General features: G+C 43.4%; 1 protein-coding gene across 19 annotated transcripts in view; it reads right to left on the bottom strand.

The window, feature by feature from the left end:
• Positions 1-15,356, bottom strand: part of LOC107126370 (AGBL carboxypeptidase 4) — a 1,456,730-nt gene that overhangs the window by 204,126 nt on the left and 1,237,248 nt on the right. For 12 of the 19 annotated variants that reach the window (XR_012420370.1, XR_012420371.1, XR_012420379.1 and 9 more), the window contains 2 exons: positions 13,823-14,036; positions 5,501-5,677 (listed from right to left, as the gene is read on the bottom strand). The exons of the other annotated variants lie outside the window; for them this stretch is intronic. Coding sequence is in view for 8 of the 12 variants with exons in the window: in XM_065522885.1 (XP_065378957.1) it covers positions 5,520-5,677; positions 13,823-14,036 (372 nt within the window). In the remaining 4 variants the exon portion in view is untranslated. Of the gene's footprint in view, positions 1-5,500; positions 5,678-13,822; positions 14,037-15,356 lie in introns of those variants that run through there. 19 annotated transcript variants of the gene reach the window in all.

The following is a 15,356-nucleotide window of genomic DNA, read 5'->3' as shown; positions in this document are numbered from 1 at the left end:
TGAGTAGGTGTGGCTGTAGTCAGGACCTACTGACTGTAGGTCAGTATGATTACCCAACAACTGCACAATGAACAGGGGGACTGGGGTTGGGAGACTTTAAGAAACTTGTTAAATTTCCTCTAATCTAATAAATAGTGAACGAGGGTTTGAATTCAATGTCAGTCTCTCTGGCTCCAAAATTGATGCTCTTTCCCTTATAACACAGTAAACGAAAGGGACAAGTATCGTGTTAGCCAAAAAGAGAGAATAGCGGACTGGTAACATTTCCTTCACTACATACTGTCAATATTACCTTACTGAGCCTTATTGGCTCAATTTGAGACAATTCTTTTGCTAAAGATGCTAATTCAAAGTCCGAGAGTAAGAGGTGACATCTTGCTGATCGAACTCTTCCTGGAGCACCAGGTCCAGTCCTGAGTCTCATCTACAGGGGCGGATCCATAAAAGAGCAACCACGATGGTCAGAGTTCTCAGGATTAAGGAACTAAGACATACTGAATGCATAGAATGCTTTGTTCACATTATCTTACTTAACTCTTAACATAATCCTGTGAGATAGATGTTACTATTCCCGTTGTCAAAATGGGAAAACTGAAGCTCAGAGAGGTTAAGAATTTGTTCAAGGTCACACACCACTAAGTGGAAGAAACAGGATTTGAACACATGGCTGTCTAAATCCACACTCCCCACTCTTTCGCATGTAGCCTTCCACACACAAGAAATGGTGAAGCAGAATTTGAGCTATTTATTAGTTGGTGAGAAGAAATGACAGTCACCTTCAATTCTACAAAGGGCTGTGAGTGGAAACATTCTGTGTGGCTTGAAAGAGAAGAATTTGAATGACTTTGAAAGTCTCACGGAGGTAGAGTTTTAGCTCAATGGAATAATATTTTACTGATGGCAATAACTGGATGGACTCTTGGGTAGGAATATGAATTCCTTGTGCTTGGAGGTATTCAAGCATGGTCTGGAATGATATTTGCTTACAATGGGGAGATTTGGGTGGAAAACCTCAAAGTTCATCTTTGATCCTTAGGTTCTATGAGCCTATGAAGCTGCCTGGCAGAAAGGGATCAATCACTTCAAAAGAAGTGAAAATATCTATTGGTTTGTCTATTTGCAGACATATAGGCAAAAATTATATGCCCAGGTTAACACATTGGTCCATGAGAAAACTAAACACAGAAAATGAAATGGATTCTGCTGAAATTACTTAGAGGTTTTAAAGAAGTTTTCCTTTTCTACAAAGAAGTAGCCAAACTGGGAAGATTTGCAGTCTTGACTATAATAAAATAAAACATAACAAGGTGCTATTTTTCACCTATTAAGTGGGCAAAATAATTTAAAAAGTGGTCATACCCATTATATGTATCAAGAGTGATAAAATGTCATTCCTTTTGACCCAGGTACAACCACTCTTAAGAAAACGAGGGAAAATATAAAGAGAAAACATTGTGAAACAGAAAAATCTTCTTCTAGGTTTATTTATAAAGAGTCTAAAAATCCAAGGAAGTTGTAAATGGGCCCTTGGGTGGCAGTGAGTAGGGGCTGAGGTAGGTGAGGGGAGCTGGAAGCCGAGGAGTGAGCTAGTCAGCATGCGTGGGGGAAACCCCCCATGTACGGAGAACTATGGGATAAGCAGGTGTCCAGAGAGCCAAACGTGGGTATGAAGGCCTAGGTCACTGCGTACGGGGTCAGCAGGTTAGGAGGAGCACACGTCAGTGAGGAATGAACAGGTGTAGGGAGAGAAGAGAGGAGAGGAAGCCCAACATTTACTCTGACAGCCATTTAGCCCCTCTCTTGCTGGTGCACATTAATTACACTCTCATTACTCCTAATAACCCTATAACTAGACCTTATTTCCTCCATTTTGCAGATGAAGAAGCTGGTGTTAAGAAAGACGAAGTAACTTGCCTCGTCTGTTTTAAGTGCTAGAGTTGAGAACTAAAGTCGCATGCATCCGCCTCCTAACTCTAGCTCACTTTGCCCGTGTGTGTGATGAAAACCGTGCAGCCAGGCCCTTCACAAACCCCTGATCTGTGGGTTAGGGCTTGGGCAGCTGACCAGGTGGCTTACTCAATTGCAGCTTTATGTCGGTCCACTTTGTGGATGTTAGAACTGATAGTTATGAACTTTATGGAGCAATGGTGAAACATGTTAAATGCGAAGGGAAGGATACAAAGCTGACTATGTGCTATAATCACAGGTATGGAAAATACATATTTTCACCCTTGAAAAAAGACAACATGAGATACATTCAAGTGCTTTCAGCAGTGCAGTTTTGAGGGTATTTCCTATTTTTGGCAATAATTTCCATAAAGTAGTTTTTCACTATAATTACAAAAAAAATCGCAAGTTAGAAATGCCTGCAGGAAGCATACAAGCACCTAAAAGTCACCAATATACTTTCCTAAGCAAGGAAATAAAGCCAAACCCCATCTTTCTGTTTCATCTGGTGTCAGAAAACTTGTTGCCGGGGCTTCTGAAGACAGCGCCAAACCTCATTGATTTAGGTCCTGCCAATTCAGTATTGACAGTCCTCTCCTACACAACTCACTGGCCTGGCACAAGAATCCAAGGAATCTAAGTGTACAAGCGAGGGAAAAATCATTTGAGCCTAGACAGAAAGTCACCTTCTGCATTGTGTCCAGCTGAACAGCATTTGGTGGCCATGAAGAGGAATTCTAAACAGGTGTTACGGCAGTCTCAGTTACTTAAGAAGATAACTACTCTCAATTTCAAGTATCCTCAGGCATATTAGAAAGACCATCAGTTTGTTGGCTCCCCATCCTTTTTTTTTTTTTTTTTTTTTAACATAGGCAACACTCTTATTCCTTCATTTTAATGAAGGTCTTCTAATGACCTTTAAATGGTATTTTTCAAAACTGACATCTGTGTTAAAATACACATTCCCAGCCTCATCCCAGACCTACCCAGTCAGGCTCTCCAAGCCAAAGCACAGGAAATGTGTATTTTAAGCACCTCAGCCAATTCTTAAGATTGGGCAAGTTTGGGAAACACTCTACCAAACAAAATGAATTTGAGTTTTTATATGTATTTGAATGTAATAAAACTGTGAATGTTTATAAGCAGTACTATCATTCCTAGTCCCTCCAAATGGCCTGAATTAATAAGACTGATTTCCATTGATTAATACTTAGGTTGGGTTTCCCCTAAACATATCCTGAGACTATGGGACTAGACTCACAGTGTAGACCATAATTTACCACTCATCTTTCAGGAAAGAGGTAGAAGGGCAGGTTTTTCACAGACCTGAGTTCTGATCCAGGTCCACTGCTGACAGCTCCAGGACCTTGAGCAAGAAATTACTTAACCTTTTTTGAGCCCATTTCTTCATTTGTATGGGTGTGAGAATGATGATCTTGCCCTCATATTACAATAACAAGGCACCAGGTACACAACAGAGGCCAAACCGTCTCAGCCTAATTAGCGTGTGAAGCCTCCTGATTACATCAGAATTGGCTCTTATAAGCATGATTCCTTGTTGCATCTACTTCTGATTTCATTCTGCCTTCTATGCTAAGGATAATAATGAACATCTGCAAGGGTCTTTGTGATTTACAGAGCCCATTTTTCAGATATTATCTAGATTACTCTCCACAACAACCCTGAATTAGGGATCATTCTCTCCACACCAGAAGAAACAAGGCCCAGAGGTCAAGTGACCTGCTTGGAAGTGGCAAAGCCAGGATTTAAACCCAGATCCCATAATCTTTAACTGCCCTGTTCTCTTGAATATATGCATCAAACATTACACAAAGCACTTTCACATATATCATAGCATTTTGATTATAGTTATTTCCACAACTATTCCCCCACGAACCTAAAAGCACTTGTAAAGCAGGTACCATACTTTATCAGTCTGTAAGGAGAAATGCAGAGCCTCTGAGTGGGTGTTAGTATCTTTGTTATGCACGGAGAGAAAAGGGGATGAGCTCAACAAGGATGCAAAGTTTGTTTTCCAGCCTCTCACGCGCTCCACACAACTCATGCCCCAGCTTCCCCATGCCCTTAAATGAACATATCTTATCAAGTATTTATTGAACATCTATCTACTAAGTGTCAGGAACTTTACTTACCCTGTGAAATGAGTTAACATACTATGTTAAACACTTAGAAAAGTCTTGGCACATATTAACGATCTGTTATTATTAATATTATTAAGTTACCCACACGGCCTATGAGGTAGGCATTATTTTCCTCCTCATTACTGATAAGAACTCTGAGAATAAGTTTAGTTAACTGAAAGTCAATTAAAATACAAGTTCTCAAAGTGGCAGCCACCTCTCCTACTTCCTCCAGTGACCCTGAGCTTTTGGTTACAGACTACCAATTAATGGATGAACCATTAGAGAAACCAGAGGCCACTTTTCTAACCAACGATAACAGCCAATAATCAGAAATGAGTAACAGTTGCTAACATTTATTGAACACTTATGTTATCTCTAATCCTTGTAGCACCTCTGAAAGGTAGGTATTATCTCCTTTTCGTGAAATAGAAAATGGAAACTCAGAGAGGACAGGTTAAGCCCAAAGCAGGCAGGGGAGCCAGGCTTGGAATCTAGACGCATCGGCCCAAAGCCCTTGCCCTTTCTAATACGCCATGCATACTTCACAGGCATTACAGAAAGCAAAGTGCAAATCAACAGGAAGTTCTAATGTGGTTTGCCAGAATGTGTGCCAGGCACCTTAGAGACTCAGTAACTGAATAAAGAATGAGAAAAAAATTATGTAACTTGAAAGAACATTTGAGATACAAGATAGGATGAAAGAACCGATACCAGGTAACAGTGCCCCTAGTTCCTGAATGTAACCCTATGCTCATCTAGCATTATCACCCTGTCTTCACCCCTTTACAAAGATTGATTCAAATTATCAGGGAAGCTGAATCTCAGATCACCTCAAGTGAGAAAGGTGACTGGTCCAAGATCTGGCCTTTGAAGTCAGAGAAAGATATCTGCTTTTGAGACAGACCTTCAAATCTGTAGAAAGCAACCATATCTCTTAGGAATTTTCTCTCCTTCAGCCGGAATATTCCTCCCCTGAAAGGAAGGGCATGCCAGGTGGCACAACATACTGGTCACCTCCACTGTATATGTAATATACTAAAGAAATGAGGATAAAGACTATCTACATCAAAGAATTAATGAAACTTTATTATAGAACAAAATAGAGGAACAGAGAAGTCCTTGGATGGTAAAAATATCCATTCAAATCCCAGTCAAGTGACAGGCAACTCAGGCAACGTTATCTCCCTCCAAGAACAGTGTTTTCCCCATTCCCAGAAGGACACCAGTGCCAGGCTGCTCCTGAGTCTCAGCAAAGCCATCTGTCTTCTTTGGAGTGTCCACACTCAGAACAAGCCGCTGACCCCAGAACCCGGTGGATTCCTGCCCACACACCACCATGCATGGTGGGGTCTGATTTGGACGGCACCATCGCTCGCAAATCACATGCCACACAAGGAAAACACAAAAGCTTTATGAAAAATCCAAAGTTTATTGCAAATTGTATTTTGCTTCCCTTCGTTCTTCATTTTTACAGGATTTATTGATATCCATGATTTTTTCACAGATGTACTTGTTGACTTTGGAGAGTCTCTGTGCAATTTCAGTTTCATCCACAGTTTCTTGTGCTATTCTGTCATACAAACACTCTAGACAGGGAGAAGAAACAAGGCCAAGGATTAATGGTGAATTTGAGTAAAAACCTTTTAAGGAGGGTAAAAGAAAATGTGCCTCTCAACATACATCCCAAATACCAGTTCATGTATCTGGCATAGCTATATTTTAAAATTTGCATCATAGAATGTACTTAGAAAAGAGGAGCTATACACTGTGAATGCACACTTTAAAAGTAATGATGAAGCGCCACATGCCCACCTCTCGGTGGGGCAGGATACTATCGGTTCCTCCCAAGCACCTGGAGGCCCCTCCCTAATTCTTTACTCTCCACCAGAGATAACCATTCTCCTGAACTTTTGCTTTTTTTTTTTCTTTTCGTGTTAACACATGTATATATCCTTAAATAATATATGGTTCATTTTTCCATTTTCAATCTTTTTATAAATGTGCGCACTCTATGTATCATCCTGACTTGCTTTTTTTTTTACTCAAATGTTACAGTTTTGAGGTTTACTCATGAAAAATGTAGTTGTAGGTCATTTTCACTGATGAGTAGTGTTCTATTGTATGGCTCTGTCACAATTTGTTTATCCATTGTATCATCCATGGATACTTGGTTTTGCAATTAAAACCACCCTGGCACATGCCTCTGGGGAATACATGCAAGAAATTCTCCAGTATCAGCCTAGGCATGGACTTGCTGAATGTTAAGATGTGTGCATATGCAACTTTATTAGGTGATGCCTGGTAAATTGTTTTCCAAAGTGATTGTGCTGACTGGCACTCCTAGCAACAGTGTATGCAAGTAGTACTGGTTGCCCCATTTTAATAGTACTTGACATTGTCACATTATTAAGGTTCTGACAACCTGGTGGGTGTGAAGTAGTGTCTCACTGCTGTGATTACTAATGAGGCTCAGTACGGCCACTCTCTTACTGAGTCCACCGTTTGCTGTGATAAAGCAAAAAGCCAGCTCCAGACAAGGTCTGGCTGGAGCCTGATTTCAACTGACTGCCTAGCCTGGGGACCTGGTGCAAATCATTGCCCTAGATTCCTCACCTCATAAGTAAGGATAACAAACTACAGAGCATTTTTTTTAATGCTGCCATGAGGCATGTGGGATAAACATGTTGCCTTTTTCAAGTTGTAAAGAATACTATACCTGTATGGGGTTGTTCTGAGTATTTTATGTATTTACAACTATTAATTCCTAGGGCCTAACACAGTGTTTGGCACAGGGGCAAGCTTAAATAAATATATGTGAAATAACTGAAGAAATGCTTTTCCAGGGAAACCTAAGGGAATACAAATATTGTGGACAGAAGAGGACTAGGGTGTGGGTAGTGAATGTACCATGGGAGTGTGTAATAATGGGCAAACCCCCTGGGGACTCTTTGAGCCTGAGTTTTCTCAACTAAACAGAATGGCAATCCAACCTTGAGGAATTGCTATGGAGAACAAGCAAAATTTTGTCATTAGCAAACCAGCTCAGAACAGGTAATTGTCTCAGAGATGCAGAATGTCAACACTAGAAGGGATCGTGATGACTAACTTGTGCTAACCTCTCCACTAACATATGAGAAGCCCGAGCCCTGGAGAAAGGGAGTAGGTATAGGGCAGAATCCACTGCTACCTCCCCATACGCTGAGCCCTTCCCTGGGCACAGAGCCAGCCAGTCTGCCTCCTGTTGCCATCCATGCTGCAGGTGCACCTCCCATAAGCGTTCTTTTTCTGAGGCACCTTTTTCTTTCCACCGAGAAGGGTTTTGCACAGAGAAGCCTTTAAAAGCTTTTAATTGACCTCTACCCATCACTTCCTGACTACTCCCAACCCTGACTAATCCTCACTTCATCTTGTCTTTCATCTCAGTCCTTTCCGTAAGGACTGAGAGACAAGAAGGTAGGAGGCCCTGTCTCTCCAGTCCCACCTCTGCTATATTCATCATCCTTTTCAACCTATTCCACCTGTCAGTGACTCTGCTCATCTCTGCTTAAGTTCTTACCCTTCACCTGCCTAAGCTCTACTCATTCTTCCAGATTCAGCCTTCTTGAAACCTGGTATCAGACTGAATTAGGAGACCCCATTCTACCTAGAACTCTGTGCTCCCACACCTGTCTGGGTTTTTCTCTCTGTCAAAGCATGAATCACAATCTAATAAAACTGTAACCACATTGTCTCCCCCAACAGAGTGGGACACTCAGGCAGTCCCTCTGTACCCCTAGGCCAGGAGAAAACAAACACCCAGAGCGACTTTGTTGGAACCTGAACCAAATGAGGGAGACAAACTGTGATGAGAACTGCTTAGAAGTTGAGATATTCATATCTCATTCTAACCCTAGATGCTGTGCAACCTCTAGGGGGGACTTCTCTGGGTCTGTTTCACTATCTACAAAAGTAGCATGTCAAACCAGAGAATCTAAGAAGATCCCCCCAGCTTGAAGTCTCTAATTGTCTGCAAGGTAATAATGGCAGGTAAAGTGGCAAAAGAGACAGAAGGAGAAGGCAGGACAGTGGGCGTGGTGGCCCTTGAAGCCCCTAGCACTAATCAGGGAAGAGGTAGAAGGAGAAAGGTGCAAATGGAAGAAGGCTTTCGGAGGAGCCCCCATAGAATTTCAATCATTCTCATTTCCTGTGGGTAACAGCACTGAACGAACAGCTTCTCAGGTTGATTAAAAGGCTTTCGTTAGACTCTAGATATTAATCACCTGCAGTTGCTGGGAATGTCTCCCTCTGCGAGGGAGCATTTGAGATTATTGCTTAATTAACAAGGTTTATAACAGTGCTAATGTGTCCTATTAAAAAAGTTATAAAAATTAACCAGAACGCAATGCTGAGGCTCATTTAGAAAACTCAGACACTCCACAAAAGGTCATTTGACCTTAATAGGTTTAACTGTCATTCTGGAGCTTGTCATTAGAGCAAGACTCTGCTTCAGTTCTCCTGCTTTTATCTTTCCAAAGCAGCATCAATGTTTGCCCCATCCCTCTGCTATCAGGTAAGGAATTATTTTAAAATCAAGGAAAAGAAGAAATCCTCACCAACTCTGTGAGCATAAAGGCTTTTCTATTTTTTTATATGGCAAATGTGACTACATGTGATAAAATCAGACAAAATAAATACAAACAATCTCAATCCAGCAGACAGCTTGCATAGGAAGAACCAGCCAAATGCAATCTGGAATAGCTCAAATAATTAGGCTAAAAACAGTGGTTATATCGTGGGATAGGAGACAGACGTCAAACCTGCCTGTCTAGTAAAAAAAGAAAAAAAAATCAACATTATATTTCAGTAATACAAGAAAACTCTGGTGACAGTAGGTAGCCTGAAAACCCAGTTCAGCTTGGCTGTCTCTAATCAGACGTATGGCCTTGGGCAAGTCAATTTCCTTCTCATTCATGTACATAGCAAGCATTTATAGGCAATAAGGGTTAGACAAGGTCCCTAGGAGGCAAAGATACAGTAAGAGAACTGAGGTAGGCACTGGGTGCTCTGAGATGAATGACAGAAGCATCGACCCACCCTAAAAGGTCAGAGATGATTTCCTGAAGGAAGGCTCACCTAAGCAGATCTGGATGGTAAGCAGCAGTTAGCCAGGCAAGGCAGCACAGATGGAAGGTAGGTAGTGTAACCTGTGTTGCAGGCATCCGGAAAAGTATCTGCAAATTCCCCAAGGTGACGGGGAACAAGGCTTGCTCAGGGAATACGGCAGTTCACCATGGTAATAACTTAGAGTGCAGGGGGAATACTGCTGAAAAATAATACTGGAGATACAGCCAGGAACCAGATTACAAAGGTGCTTTTCTGGCATGTTAAGAAGCTTACTCTTTAATAATGAACATTCTGAACAGGCTGTGACTGGGTGGTGGTCAAGGGATATCTGGTTTCTGAAGATTGCTCTGGTTACATAATGGAGAGAGGAGTCTGGAAGCTGCCAGAGTAATGGAGGGGAGAAATGAGTGTGGGCTATGAGAAGGGCAGTAACTATGGAGAGATACAGATGGTTCTCTCCATATTTGGAAAAAGGAGAGACACTTTAAAATGGCTTAGAAAATGGGGGAGTGGATCGGCAGTGGTTTAAGAGAGATTTGGGGCCAAACAGATGGGTAGTGAGGCATGTGGAGGAGTCAAGGATGAGGCCTGGGTGCCTGGCTGGTGGTACTACTCACCAAGACAGGGAACACAGAAGAGGCGAAGGCTTCACAGAGAAGGAGAGGAAGAAAGAAAGAGAAGTGAGCAGTGCAGTTTTGCCAATGCCATGTGGACATCTGTGAAGAGATAACCAGTGGGCACTTTGATACATAGATCAAGAAATCAGAAGTGTGAATTGAGTCAAATACACATTTGGGAGTCATCATCCATTGAATCAACAAATATTTATTGAGCGCTTGCTATAGGCTAGCCCTGAACAAGATGCTGATAAAGTTTAATTCTAATGGAAGTGGGAGAAGAAAGAAAATTATCAAGTAATAAAAGTAAATAGGAATGCTATGCAGAGACTTAAAGCACGTGATGTGACAGACAGCAATGGAGAGGCTACTTTAGACTGAGTGGCTGGGGAGGCCTCTCTCAGTGACAGGGAGGGAGGGCATGCAGATCAGGAGCAAGCGAGTAGGAACAGAAAGGACCTGGAAGAAGGCCTCCAGTGCTGCAGCATGGTGGCAAATGGGAAGTGTGGTATAAGATGAGGTCAGAGGCGTCCCAAAGGCAGATCACTAGGCCCAAAGGCAGATTATCTGTAACAGATGAGGAGCACGGATTTCAACCCAGAGCCAAGGGCACATGAAGGCAATGGGAACAATAGGAAGTGAAGAGAGAAGCTGAGGAATGCTTGGTAGGACTAGAGAGAAGGTGGCTGGACACAGAGGAGAGGGCCTATCAAGGAGACTGAGAAACCAGAGAGGTGGGAAGAAATCCCCAGTGTGCAGAACAGGTTTCTCAGTGAAGGAGGAATGGTCGTGTCAAACGGTGCCAGTGAGAGTGTGAGAAACACACAACGATTTAGTGATGAGGAAGTCACTAGGGACCTTGGTGAAAACACATTAAGCAGAAGGCTGGGAGGGGAAGGCAAATGGCAAGGGCATTAACAGGGAACACAGACAGCGGGTGTAGCCAGCCTTTCCAGGAGCCTGGATGTGAAAGAAGGGAGATATGACAGCAGCTGGGTGACAGAGTGCCCTTCAAGGAGGATTTCTTTGCTTTTGTAAGAAATGAGTGATCAAATATATTTATACAATGCTGGGAAGGAAACAGTAGAGCAGGAACATAACTGAAGGAACAAGGTACTTAGGAAGGCAGGTGGATTAAAATCCAGAGACCAGATGGAGAGAATTACCAGCCCCAAATAAGGAACTCTTTTGGGACAGGAGACAGGAAAATGGAGGACATAGTTAATCTGTAGGTGTGATGCTTCAAAACTGTGGAAATTCCTTTGCTTTCCTCTGTGAAAGAAGAGACAAGGCCTATCTCTTTGATAGATGTGAACTATCGTATTTGGAAAAAGTAAAAAAATTTTAAAAACGCTTGGAAAATGAGGCAGTAGATCTGGGAGGGAAACTCAGACAACTTGGCAGATGATGCTGAGTCCCAGCTGGGGTTGAAACTAAGGAGTGTGTAATGGCCCAAGCCACATGGCTGAGATGTGTTCTTCTACACTGCTGCACTGCTACAGTCCTAGGCTGCCCTGACTGTCTTAAGAGGCAAGATAGTTTCAGCTTAGTTTTCAGCTAAGAAATTCGAAACATATAGAGAAAGTGATTTACAAGAAATCACACCAAATTTGGTCAGGGGATCAGCTTGTGGGTCTCAGTGTTTCTTCTGTTCAACCTTCATTTACTGAGTGCCTACTATGTGCCAGACACTATGTTTGGCAATGAGGCCACAGAGATGAATCAGACACAGTCCCCCAGATCCCTGAGGGAGACACACAGCAGATGATTTTATGCAAACTAATAATGGCAGGAACAGGCAGTTATCTGAAGGCACCCAGGACCTCCTGAGTCACATTCCAACAAGCATAGCAGAATCAGAGGTCGGTCACCTACCAGGCAGGGCAGAGCAGGGCTGCACCCCCAGGATGGCCTTTTTCTCAGGGTGACCTCCCAAACCAGGCTTTACCATTTCAGACAGCAGCCAGATGAAAGGTTACCTCTGATTATCCAAAAATAAGCGGCTGCCTAAATCAATTAATCCAGAGCCAGCCAGGCAAGGGAGGCAGCTACGTTACAGCAGAACAAGCCCCAGACCAGAGTCGGTGGGTGTGTGTTTGAATCTAGGCTCTGAAACCTTACAGCTTTTACCTCAGGCTGGTTGCTTACCCTATGTCCTGCCACCTTGAACTCCAAAATACACCCTAAACCTGGGCCTATTTCTCCACCTCCACTGCTGTGCCCTTAGTCTATGGCAGCAGCATCTCCCACCGAGAGCAGTGCATCAGCTTTGTAACTCATCTCTCCTGTGGTCACTCCGTGATTGGAAGACCTCCACTGCCCTTCTACTCTAGCAAATCCAAGCTGCTTACTGTGGCCTTCCCAGCCCTACGAGACAGGCTCTCGCCCACCTCCCTGAGCTCACTCTTTCTGCATCGCAGCCACATGGGGCTTCTTCACACTCGGAGCACGCCGGCCTTCATACCTGCTGCTTATTCTGCCTGATTTGCCACCCTTCAGATCATTACAAAGATGCTTCTTCCACATCCAGATTGCAGCTCAAATGTCACCTCCTTAAACAAACCTTCTCCAACTACGCCAGTGAATGTAGCCCTCTCTGTCCTATATACATCATATGAGCAAGCTCACAGTACCTGAAATTATCGAGCTTGTTCCTAGACGTATTTGTTGTCTGCCCCCAGGGTCTGCTGAAAACACATTTGTTGACTGACTGAATCTTACTTTCTTTATGAAAACATGGCAGAGCTGGACACTGGTCAGTGGTTGGGAGCACAGATTCTGAAGACAGCCTGCTGGCTCGGGTTCCTGGCTTTCCTGCCACTAGCTGTATAACCTGGTCAAGTTACTTAACATTTCTGTGTCTCAGTTTCCTTGTCTGTAAAACAGGAATTATAATAGTAGCCAACAGTAGGGTTGTTATGAGGATAATGAGTTAACATATATAAAAGTGTTTTTTAAAAGAGAACCATTTAACAAAAACCCCCAAATCCTGAAACACAGTAAGTGCCTAAAATAATTAGCAACTACTGTATTCTCTGTGCTCCCTCTAGACCATTGTTTGTCTCTATAGTTTGTGTTTTCTGTAGAGTAACTAGTTGTTTTTGTGTTTATCTTCCCTGTGAGACTATGAACTCCTTGCAGATGGAGGCTGTGTCTTATCCCTCTTTGTGTCCTCAATACCCGGTAGAGGGCCTGGCAAAGAATGGATGGATGGAGAGAGGGTGGGAGAGAGGGGAGGAAAGAAAAAACAGAGAGGACAAAGAAGAGAGGAGGAAGGAGAGAAAGTAGAGGAGGAAGGAGGAAAGGAAGGAAGGAAAAAGGAGGAAGGAAGGAAGGAAAAAAGGAAAGGAAAGAAGGAAAAGGGGAAAGGGAGGGAGAAAGAGAAAATTCCAGAGTCCAGGATACAGCCCTATCTTTAGGGAGACAAATGACTCCCTGTCTCTTTGCCTGCCCTCCAACCTGTCCCAAATACCAGAAAGGAAGCTGAATGTAGTGACTACCAGCTGGTCTTCATCTCATTAACTGCTCCAGGCACAATGCTAGAACCACCAAGAACTGCGTCCCCTAGCCTTGACCTTTCCTGCTCTGGGTACACGGCAGCATTCCCTTCCCATCTCCATGCCTTTGTTCAAGATGCTTCTGCCTCCAGAAGTGCAATATCTCACCATACATATCTGTCTCCTTGTCTGCTGTATCCTTCAAGGCTCAGTTCAGTGACCCCGGTCCCCAGGAATTCTTCCCTGATTTTCCAGCTAAGGGTATTCTCCCAACCTGAGAACTCCTTTAGCACGCCATCTGTCCCTTTCTCATGCTAATTCCTTGTGGCATATAATCATACTTGTGTCCACAGCTCATCTGCCCTGGTAAATGTGAGCTCCTCTGGGACATCTGCTTGGTATCCCCGGGCTCAGCCCAGGGTCTGGCATGCAGAGGCTTCATAAGCCATCATTGAATTGAATTGTGCCTAACACATTCTTGACAGAGTCATTGTGTTTCCACTCAGTGACCTACCTCTGACGATGCTTAGTTTGTGAGGCGAGAGGGGTGGTTTAGGGACTGCATCTTTCTTTTTTTTTGTGGCGACTCCTGTGACGCTTCTGTTTTTCAGAACATCTGTTCCCCAAATCATAACTGCCAAGTTCTTCGTGTACTTGGAATCTCCTTGGGTTACTTGTAGCTGGTGCCATTTCTCCTCATCAACCCAAATCCCGCTTCCCAGATGGACCTGAGAGGAATAAGAACACCAGCACCTGTTTAGTCCGACAGGAGGGCAGTGGGAGGCTTCTCTTGTCCTTTAAAAAGCATTGCTGCACAACTGTAAGAGATTCATGTCACAAATACGAAATTAACTCTCTTTAAGGGTAATCAGAATAGCTATCATCGACTGAATTCCTGTAGTGTGCCAGGCCTTATTCTAGTGCTTTATATTTGCTATCTCAAATCTTCATGGCAATTGTGGATAGAAGGCATTATAACACCATTTTCCTTTCAGATGGAAACACCAGGTTCAGAAAGGTGGAGTGACTTGCTGAACATCATTCAACTAGTAAGTGGCAGAGTTGAGATTCTACACTATACTTAGGTTATCGCGAGGCTGCTCGGAGCCTGACCAAATCTCAGGACACACATGTGTAACTTCTTTCTGTGTTACACTATGGAAAGTTCCACCTTCCTTTAATCTGAGTATTCTGGGACATAAACCTTCCTAGCATGGTGGTTCTCAACCTTGGCTGCACACAGGGGTCACCTAGGGAGCTGTAAAAATCACCAGTGCCAGCCGGCTGCCGTGGCTCACACCTGTAATCCCAGCACTTTGGGAGGTCGAGGTGGGCGGATCACGAGGTCAGGAGATTGGGACCATTCTGGCTAACATGGTAAAACTCTTGTCTCTACTAAAAATACAAAAACTTAGCCAGGCGTGGTGGCACGCACCTGTAGTCCCAGCTGTTTGGGAGGCTGAGGCAAGAGAATCACTTGAACCTGGGAGGAAGAGGTTGCAGTGAGCTGAGATCTGCGCCACTGCACTCCAGCCTGGGAGAGAGTGAGACTCCGTCTCAAAAAAAAAAAAAGAAAAATCACCAGTTCCTGGGTCCCACTCCTAGAGAGTCTGATTTATTTGGGCTGGGTGTAGCCTAAATAATTCCAATGTATGGCTAAGTGTGAAAACCTCTGCCAGCTCAAGTAAGGAAAGCAGCTGCCCTGCCAACTGGAGTAGGGCTGTGCCAGTCCTTTCCCACCTCTGAGCTTCATTTCCCTACCTATGAAGTGGTAGAGCTGGATTTCATCTCAAAGTTCCTTCTGGCTCAAAACACCTATGATTTTAAACACAACCACAAGGTACCCAGTTTGATTCCGACGGCACAAAGAACAAAACACAGTCTTACGCTCCCTACAAGTTTCAGTGCAGAGCCAATAAGACACAGAATGTTCCGGCAATAAGCTACAAGATTTTCATTTGTTCTCCCTTCCTGCACCTTTAGTAAATCTAAAAAAAAAAAAAAATTATTATAAAATTTAGATCTCACAAGTCATTTACTAACATTCA

The sequence above is a fragment of the Macaca fascicularis genome, chromosome 1, assembly GCF_037993035.2.
Source record: "Macaca fascicularis isolate 582-1 chromosome 1, T2T-MFA8v1.1".
Taxonomy (NCBI): domain Eukaryota; kingdom Metazoa; phylum Chordata; class Mammalia; order Primates; family Cercopithecidae; genus Macaca; species Macaca fascicularis.
Note: the sequence above shows the minus strand (reverse complement) of the source record. Positions and strands in the feature narration are given on the sequence as shown.